The sequence below is a fragment of the Oncorhynchus clarkii genome, chromosome 5, assembly GCF_045791955.1.
Source record: "Oncorhynchus clarkii lewisi isolate Uvic-CL-2024 chromosome 5, UVic_Ocla_1.0, whole genome shotgun sequence".
NCBI classification, from domain to species: domain Eukaryota; kingdom Metazoa; phylum Chordata; class Actinopteri; order Salmoniformes; family Salmonidae; genus Oncorhynchus; species Oncorhynchus clarkii.
Window position 1 is genome coordinate 82,367,750 of NC_092151.1, and position 11,686 is coordinate 82,379,435.

Genomic DNA, 11,686 nt, shown 5'->3' on the forward strand with positions numbered 1-11,686 from the left:
GGTATTCTCCTAACTATTGTGATTAGGTACAGGTATATTCATAACTATTGTGATTAGGTACAGGTATATTTGTAACTATTGTGATTAGGTACAGGTATATTCGTAACTATTGTGATTAGGTACAGGTATATTCGTAACTATTGTGATTAGGTACAGGTATTCTCCTAACTATTGTGATTAGGTACAGGTATTCTCCTAACTATTGTGATTAGGTACAGGTATTCTCCTAACTATTGTGATTAGGTACAGGTATTCTCCTAACTATTGTGATTAGGTACAGGTCTTCTCCTAACTATTGTGATTAGGTACAGGTCTTCTCCTAACTATTGTGATTAGGTACAGGTATTCTCCTAACTATTGTGATTAGGTACAGGTATATTCATAACTATTGTGATTAGGTACAGGTATTCTCCTAACTATTGTGATTAGGTACAGGTATTCTCCTAACTATTGTGATAAGGTACAGGTATATTCATAACTATTGTGATTAGGTACAGGTATATTTGTAACTATTGTGATTAGGTACAGGTATATTCGTAACTATTGTGATTAGGTACAGGTATATTCGTAACTATTGTGATTAGGTACAGGTATTCTCCTAACTATTGTGATTAGGTACAGGTATTCTCCTAACTATTGTGATTAGGTACAGGTATATTCATAACTATTGTGATTAGGTACAGGTATTCTCCTAACTATTATGATTAGGTACAGGTATTCTCCTAACTATTGTGATTAGGTACAGGTATTCTCCTAACTATTGTGATTAGGTACATGTATTCTCCTAACTATTGTGATTAGGTACAGGTCTTCTCCTAACTATTGTGATTAGGTACAGGTATTCTCCTAACTATTGTGATTACGTACAGGTATATTCCTAACTTTTGTGATTACGTACAGGTATATTCCTAACTATTGTGATTAGGTACAGGTATTCTCCTAACTATTGTGATTAGGTACAGGTCTTCTAACTTGTGATTAGGTGCAGGTCTTCTAACTTGTGATTAGGTGCAGGTCTTCTAACTTGTGATTAGGTACAGGTCTTCTAACTTGTGATTAGGTACAGGTCTATTCATAACTATTGTGATTAGGTGCAGGTCTTCTAACTTGTGATTAGGTACAGGTCTTCTAACTTGTGATTAGGTACAGGTATATTCATAACTATTGTGATTAGGTACAGGTATTCTCCTAACTATTGTGATTAGGTACAGGTATTCTCCTAACTATTGTGATTAGGTACAGGTATTCTCCTAACTATTGTGATTAGGTACAGGTCTTCTCCTAACTATTGTGATTAGGTACAGGTATATTCGTAACTATTGTGATTAGGTACAGGTATATTCGTAACTATTGTGATTAGGTACAGGTATTCTCCTAACTATTGTGATTAGGTACAGGTATTCTCCTAACTATTGTGATTAGGTACAGGTATTCTCCTAACTATTGTGATTAGGTACAGGTATTCTCCTAACTATTGTGATTAGGTACAGGTCTTCTCCTAACTATTGTGATTAGGTACAGGTCTTCTCCTAACTATTGTGATTAGGTACAGGTATTCTCCTAACTATTGTGATTAGGTACAGGTATATTCTTAACTATTGTGATTAGGTACAGGTATTCTCCTAACTATTGTGATTAGGTACAGGTATTCTCCTAACTATTGTGATTAGGTACAGGTATATTCATAACTATTGTGATTAGGTACAGGTCGTCTAACTTGTGATTAGGTACAGGTATTCTCCTAACTATTGTGATTAGGTACAGGTATATTCATAACTGTTGTGATTAGGTACAGGTATATTCATAACTATTGTGATTAGGTACAGGTCGTCTAACTTGTGATTAGGTACAGGTATTCTCCTAACTATTGTGATTAGATACAGGTATATTCATAACTATTGTGATTAGGTACAGGTCTTCTAACTTGTGATTAGGTACAGGTATTCTAACTTCTGATTAGGTACAGGTATTCTCCTAACTATTGTGATTAGGTACAGGTATTCTCCTAACTATTGTGATTAGGTACAGGTATTCTCCTAACTATTGTGATTAGGTACAGGTATTCTCCTAACTATTGTGATTAGGTACAGGTATTCTCCTAACTATTGTGATTAGGTACAGGTATTCTCCTAACTATTATGATTAGGTACAGGTATTCTCCTAACTATTGTGATTAGGTACAGGTCTTCTCCTAACTATTGTGATTAGGTACAGGTCTTCTCCTAACTATTGTGATTAGGTACAGGTATTCTCCTAACTATTTGCCCTCTGATAGGTATGGGGTGAGAGGTAAACCCGTTTACATCAACGTGGTCCGGGACCCCATCCAACGCCTCGTATCATACTACTACTTCCTGAGGTTTGGAGATGACTACAGGCCTGGCCTTCGAAGGAGAAAACAAGGTGACAAAAAGGTATTGTTGTATACATTTACAAACAGTTACACAGTAACATACTGGTTTTCAATGTTGTTTTAATGTCTTATCGCCCTAGTGAGTGTATATGAAGCTCTATTTCTGACGTGTGTGTGTGTGTGTGTGTGTGTTTTAGACCTTTGATGAGTGTGTGTCAGCAGGTGGTTCTGACTGTGCCTCTGAGAAGCTTTGGCTCCAGATCCCGTTCTTCTGCGGACACTACTCAGAGTGCTGGTGGGTACCAACATGGCTGCCAGCGCTGGGTGGGAGCCAACATGGCTGCCAGTGCTGGGTGGGAGCCAACATGGCTGCCAGCGCTGACCCACTTATCCCCATTGCACCGGCTGGGTCCTAGGGGACTTTGGTCAATGTGTTAGTAATCAGAACACATTGATAACGTAATGATTAAGTCATTTGTTGTCGTTAAACTGTGTGTAAACCACAGATATATCTTATTAAATGAGTTTTCTATTTGTAATTACCATGGTGTGTATGTGTACTATAGGAATGTAGGCAGCAGGTGGGCCCTGGATCAGGCCAAGTATAACCTGCTGAATGAATATCTACTAGTCGGCGTGACAGAGGAGCTGGAGGACTTTATCATGATGCTGGAGGCAGCCCTGCCCCGCTTCTTCAAGGGTGCCACAGGCCTCTACAAAACAGGTACTGTACTGGCACACCATGTATCCTGGTTCCTCTCACTTAGCCTCAGCAGATAAAACCCTGTCAGTGTTCTAGCCTTGTCTCTGTGGCGCCTTGTCCTTCTGACCGACCCTGGTCTGCAGCCCCGCTCTGCTCTTTTCCTGGTAACAGCATTTAGTACACTTGGGCAGAATAACCTACTATATTTAGGGCACTTGGGCAGACCAAGTGAAGGAGTAGCCTGTTGGATAGATAGTGGTTGCTCCACTAAAAGTTTTTGCAATTAGTACGGTACCGTGCGTCACCACTTCATTGCTTCAGACCACCACAAGGGGGAGTTAGAGTACCGATTAGGCTTTTGGGTCCTACTGTGTCTCTAACTGACAATGAATGGGTGGCATAAACCTCAATAGAAACTGATAATTGTGCACGACTTCAGTATTACTTACTAAACTGTTCATGTTTTTATTATTTTATTTTATTTTGTTAGGGTTATTTTGCTCTTACTGTAGTACTGTAGGCCACTCCCGACCAGTCACGTTGTACAGCGCCTAAGACACTGCATAGCAGTACAAGCTGTGTTGCTACAGATGCTGGTTCAATACCCGTGCCGCCCTCAACTGGAAGACCCATGAGATGACTAGGTTTTTTTTGTGGTTTTTCTCGCTTTAAAAACATAAATAAATAACAAACTGGCTTTATTTACAAATTAGTAACAATATCTCACCCCATGTTCATCTCCAAAATATTATTCATTTTATTAGCAGGACCATATATATTGGTCATATTGGTCATGTCTCCCAAGTGGTGCACAATGGGACTGCCTTGCAGTTCTCCAGCTGTATCCACTGAAAGCGTGCGAGGTTCAAGACACGAGGGCAGGGGGCACGGGAAGGGCCGCAGAGCCACGCACAGAAGACAGACCGAGGAGGAGGGTGGACTCCCACCCTACCACACTGGGCAGCACAGAGCAACACTTTAAGGGGCTTTGCACTAATAATGGGGCTGACTAGGGAAACGTTCCGGCTGTTCAACAGGTAGCTGGACAGTAGACTTGCCAAGATGGAGGGTAGGGGGAGAATTCTAAGTTAGGTTCTAATGGTTGTTTATCACATCTGAATGTGATTGGGAGTCCCATAGGGAGGCGAACAATTGGCCCAGCGTTTCTCTCTATAAAAACACAAATGTTTTGGCCTTTATTTACTTTTCAAAAAAACAAGTCAGCGATTTTGTAATCGGAATAATCTCCAAATATTGTTATATATTGTCAAGTTGATGGCACAGTCATATAGCCGGCACCTATATAAAGCTGAGTGACTCACTCATTCATGGCTTTGAATCACAATAAACTAATACTGTGCTGCAATAACTTTTAAAGGACGAACCACTGTAGACTCTAACCGATCCTCTCCTGTTCCCGTGTGCTCCCAGGTAAGAAGTCCCACCTGCGTAAGACCACAGAGAAGAAGCCACCCACCAAGGAGTCCATCGCCAAGCTGCAGCAGTCCGACGTTTGGAAGATGGAAAACGAGTTCTACGAGTTTGCCCAGGAGCAGTTCCAATTTGTCAGAGCCCACGCCGTCCGGGAGAAGGACGGGGAACTCTACCTGCTGGCACAGAACTTCTTCTATGAGAAAATCTACCCCAAAGTGAACTAGGGTGGAACTGGGTTAACATCAGGCCAGGGGGATGTGCAGGTCTGGGCTAACATCAGGCCAGGTGGATGTTGATGAGGTCTGGGTTAACATCAGGCCAGGGGGATGTTGATGAGGTCTGGGTTAACATCAGGCCAGGGGGATATAGATGAGGTCTGGGTTAACATCAGGCCAGGGGGATGTAGATGAGGTGTGGGTTAACATCAGGCCAGGTGGATGTGGAGGTCTGGGCTAACATCAGGCCAGGGGGATGTTGATGAGGTCTGGGTTAACATCAGGCCAGGGGGGATGTTGATGAGGTCTGGGTTAACATCAGGCCAGGGGGATGTAGATGTGTTGATGAGGTCTGGGTTAACATCAGACCAGGGTGATGTTGAGGTCTGGGTTAACATCAGGGGAGATGGTGATGAGGTCTGGGTTAACATCAGGCCAGGGGGGATGTTGATGAGGTCTGGGTTAACATCAGGCCAGGGGGGATGTTGATGAGGTCTGGGTTAACATCAGGCCAGGGGGGATGTAGATGTGTTGATGAGGTCTGGGTTAACATCAGGCCATTTGGGATGTTGATGAGGTCTGGGTTGACATCAGGCCAGGGGGGATGTTGAGGTCTGGGTTAATCATGTTGAGGTCTGGGTTAACATCAGGCCAGGGGGGATGTTGAGGTCTGGGTTAACATCAGGGGAGATGGTGATGAGGTCTGGGTTAACATCAGGCCAGGGGGATATTGATGAGGTCATACATACACTCTACTCTCTGTGTTAGTTCAGACGGCAGAGCCTGACCATTATTCACCCTGTTACACACGTCACAGAATGCCATCATAACAATAACTGTCTGACGTGTAGATGGGGACCTACTGTGTAGCTGTACTGGGTCTGGGGGATACTGTGCTGGTTTCATTGGTTCCTTGTTCTTCACTGTAGTTGTTGACTTCTACAAGGTATTTGAACAGGTCTCAAATCCAACATGGTGTCCTGTAATCCTCTGCAGCTGGCCACTTCTACAGGTTATTGAAGCCAGATCCAACATGGTGTCCTGTTCTTCTCTGTAGCTGGTCACTTCTTCTACAGGTTATTGAAGCCAGATCCAACATGGTGTCCTGTACTTCTCTGTAGCTGGCCACTTCTACAGGTTGTTGAAGCCAGATCCAACATGGTGTCCTGTACTTCTCTGTAGCTGGCCACTTCTACAGGTTGTTGAAGCCAGATCCAACATGGTGTCCTGTACTTCTCTGTAGCTGGTCACTTCTTCTAAAGGTTATTTAAGCCAGATCCAACATCTGACCTGCGTGTATCTACACAGAGGTCAATAATCCCCCCCCCCCCCCCTCCACTGGGGACCTGCCTTGTGGTCTTCAGGCTCCAACTCAAAATGGCTGCCCAACCACAACCACATCTTACGACGTCTAGCAAAAGATTGTCTATTTTACGTTTCGTAAAAAAAAAAAAAAATCTAACAACATATGAGAAGGTCAATTGAAAAGAAAACAGGAGTATGTCAGATATTGGGACGTTTGATCTGTTGTACAAAACGTCAGATCAAAGTGTCAGAAGGACAGTTTGCTGGCTCGTGTCAGAAGGACAGTTTGCTGGCTCGTGTCAGAAGGACAGTTTGCTGGCTCGTGTCAGAAGGACAGTTTGCTGGCTCGTGTCAGAAGGACAGTTTGCTGGCTCGTGTCAGAAGGACAGTTTGCTGGCTCGTGTCAGAAGGACAGTTTGCTGGCTCGTGTCAGAAGGACAGTTTGCTGGCTCGTGTCAGAAGGACAGTTTGCTGGCTCGTGTCAGAAGGACAGTTTGCTGGCTCTTGTCAGAAGGACAGTTTGCTGGCTCGTGTCAGAAGGACAGTTTGCTGGCTCGTGTCAGAAGGACAGTTTGCTGGCTCGTGTCAGAAGGACAGTTTGCTGGCTCGTGCCTAAGCTGGGCGACTGTGAAAGGGAGGTACTGTACTAACGAGGAGGAAAGGGTGGCTTCAGCTCGGTGTGTTAAGGGCTGTTCATCTACATTGTGTGTGTACAGTCGTGGCCAAAAGTTGAGAATGACACACATGTATTTTCATTCTGCTGCCTCAGTTTGTATGATGGCAATTTGCATATACTCCATAATGTTATGAAGAGTGATCAGATGAATTGCAATTAATTGCAAAGTCCCTCTTTGCCATGCAAATGAACTGAATCCCCCAAAAACATTTCCACTGCATTTCAGCCCTGCCACAAAAGGACCAGCTGACATCATGTCAGTGATTCTCTCGTTAACACAGGTGTGAGTGTTGACGAGGACAAGGCTGGAGATCACTCCGTCATGCTGATTGAGTCCGAATAACAGACTGGAAGCTTCAAAAGGAGGGTGGTGTTTGGAATCATTGTTCTTCCTCTGTCAACCATGGTTACCTGCAAGGAAACGCGTGCCGTCATCATTGCTTTGCACAAAAAAGGCTTCACAGGCAAGGATATTGCTGCCAGTAAGATTGCACCTAAATCAACCATTTATCGGATCATCAAGAACTTCAAGGAGAGCGGTTCAATTGTTGTGAAAAGGCTTCAGGGCGCCCAAGAAAGTCCAGCAAGCGCCAGGACCGTCTCCTAAAGTTGATTCAGCTGTGGGATCGGGGCACCACCAGTACAGAGCTTGCTCAGGAATGGCAGCAAGCAGGTGTGAGTGCATCTGCACGCACAGTGAGGCGAAGACTTTTGGATGATGGCCTGGTGTCAAGAAAGGCAGCAAAGAAGCCACTTCTCTCCAGGAAAAACATCAGTAACAGACTGATATTCAGCAAAAGGTACAGGGATTGGACTGCTGAGGACTGGGGTAAAGTCATTTTCTCTGATGAATCCCCTTTCTGATTGTTTGGGGCATCCGGTAAAAAGCTTGTCTGGAGAAGACCAGGTGTGTGCTACCATCAGTCCTGTGTCATGCCAACAGTAAAGCATCCTGAGACCATTCATGTGTGGGGTTGCTTCTCAGCCAAGGGAATGGGCTCACTCACAATTTTGCCTAAGAACACAGCCATGAATATAGAATGGTAACAACACATCCTCCGAGAGCAACTTCTCCCAACCATCCAGGAACAGTTTGGTGACGAACAATGCCTATACCAGCATGATGGAGCACCTTGCCACAGTGATAACTAAGTGGCTCGGGGAATAAAACATTGATATTTGGGGTCCCTGGCCAGGAAACTCCCCAGACCTTAATCCTATTGAGAACTTGTGGTCAATCCTCAAGAGACTGATGGACAAACAACCAACCCACAAATTCTGACAAACTCCAAGCATTGATTATGCAAGAATGTGCTGCTATCAGTCAGGATGTGGCCCAGAAATTAATTGACAGCATGCCAGGGTGGATTGCAGAGGTCTTGAAAAAGAAGGGTCAACACTGCAAATATTGACTCTTTGCATCAACTTCATGTAAGTGTCAATAGAAGTCTTTGACACTTATGAAATGCTTGTAATTAAACTTCAGTATTGCATAGTAACATCTGACAAAAATATCTAAAGACAACTGAAGCAGCAAACTTTGTGGAAATTAATAATTGTGTCATTCTCACAACTTTTGGCCACGATTTGTATATTTTAGATCCACTGTTAGCAGTTTACAGAGTAAACACATGAAACCACAGTACACAGTGTATTTACACACTACATATCTGATGTACTGGACAAAATGTTTGGTAAGACTTCTGTGAGCATTGTATCTTTTTTTTCGGTGTGTCTTTTAACATCTAGTTAATTAGTAGCCCACTAGATTTTTATAAAATAATCTCCGTTCTGTACTGTCGACCTGAAGTTCCTCACATTTTTTTTAATAACCACCACAACATTCCAAACGTGTTTCATTCATCAGTTTGTTGGAGTTGTCCGGGTAAACGAACTTGTCTTTAGCACAAAGTTTTAGTGTGTGAATGCAGCAGCAATTTGTCGCTATGACTCAACAGTGGGTGTGTGTGTGATCAACGTTGACCAGAAACAAGACTTTTGTTGTTGTTATTATTTTTACCCCAGCCAGTCCCAAATGGCGCTCTACCCTTCTCCCTTGGCCCTAACCCTTTTTGTGTTTGCAGATCAGAAAGGTCTGGTGTGTATATAAGCAACGGTATATCTTCCACCGTGTTGCATACACCGTACAAATGTACAGACATGGTTTGGCCCGTGGGGAAAGGTGCAAATCGGGACCGTCGAGTCACATGGTTTATGCCTAAGAATGTTTTAGTGTTTTTGGTAACGGGGTCACGCTCGTTAGGGAGCGAGCTACGCCAAGAAGAGAAACGCATCCGAGGCTTGATAGTGCCTTCATCATATCATTATTTTTATTTCCCAAATTTCACCCTATTTCCTGTTTAGTGCACTACTGTTCACCACTGCCCTATGGGGCCCTGGTAAAATAAAAAAAGTAGTGCACTACATAGGGAATAGGGTGCAATTTGGGATGTATATTTATACAAGACTCCTAAGCCACTTTGTGATATCCGATGTCATTTTCCCCTTTTCTGAATGTTGTGCTCATTCATTTGACACAATTATCTGTTCTGCCAGTATACTGCTTTTTCTTTTTCATATCAATTTCTTATTGTAAACAACCTAAAACATTTAAAATAAATACTGAACTGTTTCACAGTCTCCGCTGGTCTTCTGTTTTTAAGTGTAAACACTCGGTTAATTAAAGACATCCTTTTGTTGAAGTTTTCCTGTTTTGATAAGCAATATCCCATCAATAAAAATGGTAGGGTTCAAGGGTCAAAACAAAAATACAGCTGTAAAACCATTGTGTTGGGAGAAGTTCATCCTAGCCGTCCATCATGTTGACATATGTAATGCATGTTTGTCTTTAGCTCACTTACCTGAGAGATACTTCTCAATGTTTTCTGTCTTTTTACGTTGACTCTTCACTGTTGAATTTACAACAAGGATTTGCTAAAAGCTGGAAGAAGACCCGGTCAAAAAAGTGGCATTGTCTTTTTATTTTTTAAAACCACTTGTTTTGAACAGATTGACGTCATGATTTAAAGAAAATCCAACAGCAAGCTAGCTAGTAAATAACAGTCAGTCAGTGCCTCTTCCTCTGTGGTGCTGTAGAAGTGATGCTGTCAGTAAAATAACTCTAAATCATAAGCTTAAAGAGAGGATGCTGCACTAGAAATGTGACAGAACAACAACTGTAACAAGGGAGGATGCTGCACTAGAAATGTGACAGAACAACAGCTAATAAGAGGATGCTGCACTAGAAATGTGACAGAACAACAGCTAATAAGAGGATGCTGCACTAGAAATGTGACAGAACAACAGCTAATAAGAGGATGCTGCACTAGAAATGTGACAGAACAACAGCTAATAAGAGGATGCTGCACTGGAAATGGGACAGAACAACAGCTAATAAGAGGATGCTGCACTAGAAATGTGACAGAACAACAGCTAATAAGAGGATGCTGCACTAGAAATGTGACAGAACAACAGCTAATAAGAGGATGCTGCACTAGAAATGTGACAGAACAACAGCTAATAAGAGGATGCTGCACTGGAAATGGGACAGAACAACAGCTAATAAGAGGATGCTGCACTGGAAATGTGACAGAACAACAACTGTAATGAGGGAGGATGCTGCACAACAACTGTAATGAGGGAGAATGCTGCACTGGAAATGTGGCAGAACAACTGTAAGGGAGGATGCTGCACTGGAAATGGGACAGAACAACTGTAAGGGAGGATGCTGCACTGGAAATGGGACAGAACAACTGTAAGGGAGGATGCTGCACTGGAAATGGGACAGAACAACAACTGTAACGAGAGGATGCTGCACTGGAAATGTGACAGAACAACAACTGTAATGAGAGGATGCTGCACTGGAAATGTGACCTCAACTGTAATGAGAGCCTTATTTAATCACTATGGAAACAGTAGCCATCCTATAAATTCACACCAATGGCATAGGAAATAAAGCTTAACAAGTCTGACCTTTAACAGTTTATAGAAGAGGCAAACCATAGGACTCTTATTAACAATGGCCTTGAATATTATCAGTATGATCTGTGTAAGATGGTCTCCTGAAGATGAGATTGGTGACACCTCTTGCACAGTCTGTGCCACCCTCAGGGGATAGATGTAAGGTGAATTTGTCACTAGATACTGATCTTGGGTCAGTTTAGCATTTTCCACACGAATGGTTAAGGTTTTGGATTGTGGGAGGGGGAAACTGATCCTAGATCTGTACCTAGGGGACTACCTAACTTCACCCAGCTTTGGGAAACGTGCCAGTGGTCCCTACTCAGGCCTTTCACGATCCAACAGTCCCCATCCAACACAGAGGCCCCAACCAATTTGATACGCCCACTGTGTGGCCAGCAACACATGCCTGCATCCCAAATGGCTCCCTATTCCCTACATAGTTCACTACTTTGACCAGGGCCCTATGGAACCCTATTCCCTATATAGTTCACTACTTTTGACCAGGGCTCTATGGGTAAGTAGTGCACTGCATTAGGAATAAAGTGCCATTTGTGTGTGTGTGTGGTGGGGGGTAGAACAGTCACAAGGAGAGCCAGAGCAGCCGTCTCAGAAAATAGAAACTCAATTACCAGTTTAGCTGTAGGCAACATGGCGTGTTGGTTGTGTTCATTAACTACATCCAATAGGATAATTACTGCTTCTCAATTAAAAACACTGTCTCTCTCTCTCTCTCTCTACAGTGTATCGATGTCAGCTGATGAGTTCTCTGAAGGGTAATAGGGGAGTGGAAAACTACACAAGTGAATGTTTCCACTGCAGGTTTTTTTTATGTTGCTGATTTGTGTTTTATTATTTCTGTGTTTTAAAAGATGGATTGTTTGTTTTTGTGTGTGATTTTAATGATAGTGATATTAAATCTAGCAGTTTTTGCTATTTAGCTTTTAAATGTTTTTTTTTAATAACAAACCCTGTTTTGTTTTATATAATGCTATAATGCTAAAATAACACCCTGCCCCCCCCCACCCCACACCCCTTCA

At 42.8% G+C, this 11,686-nt stretch overlaps 1 protein-coding gene across 1 annotated transcript in view; it reads left to right on the plus strand.

Moving 5' to 3' along the window:
• Positions 1–9,281, plus strand: part of LOC139409775 (heparan sulfate 2-O-sulfotransferase 1-like) — a 42,895-nt gene extending 33,614 nt beyond the window's left edge. Inside the window, exons 4-8 of the mRNA XM_071155153.1 lie at positions 2,276–2,414; positions 2,551–2,648; positions 2,920–3,077; positions 4,488–5,317; positions 5,374–9,281. Of these exons, the coding sequence (XP_071011254.1) occupies positions 2,276–2,414; positions 2,551–2,648; positions 2,920–3,077; positions 4,488–4,714 (622 nt within the window). The 3' untranslated portion in view covers positions 4,715–5,317; positions 5,374–9,281. The remainder of the gene's footprint in view (positions 1–2,275; positions 2,415–2,550; positions 2,649–2,919; positions 3,078–4,487; positions 5,318–5,373) is intronic.
• The last annotated feature ends 2,405 nt before the right edge of the window (positions 9,282–11,686 follow it).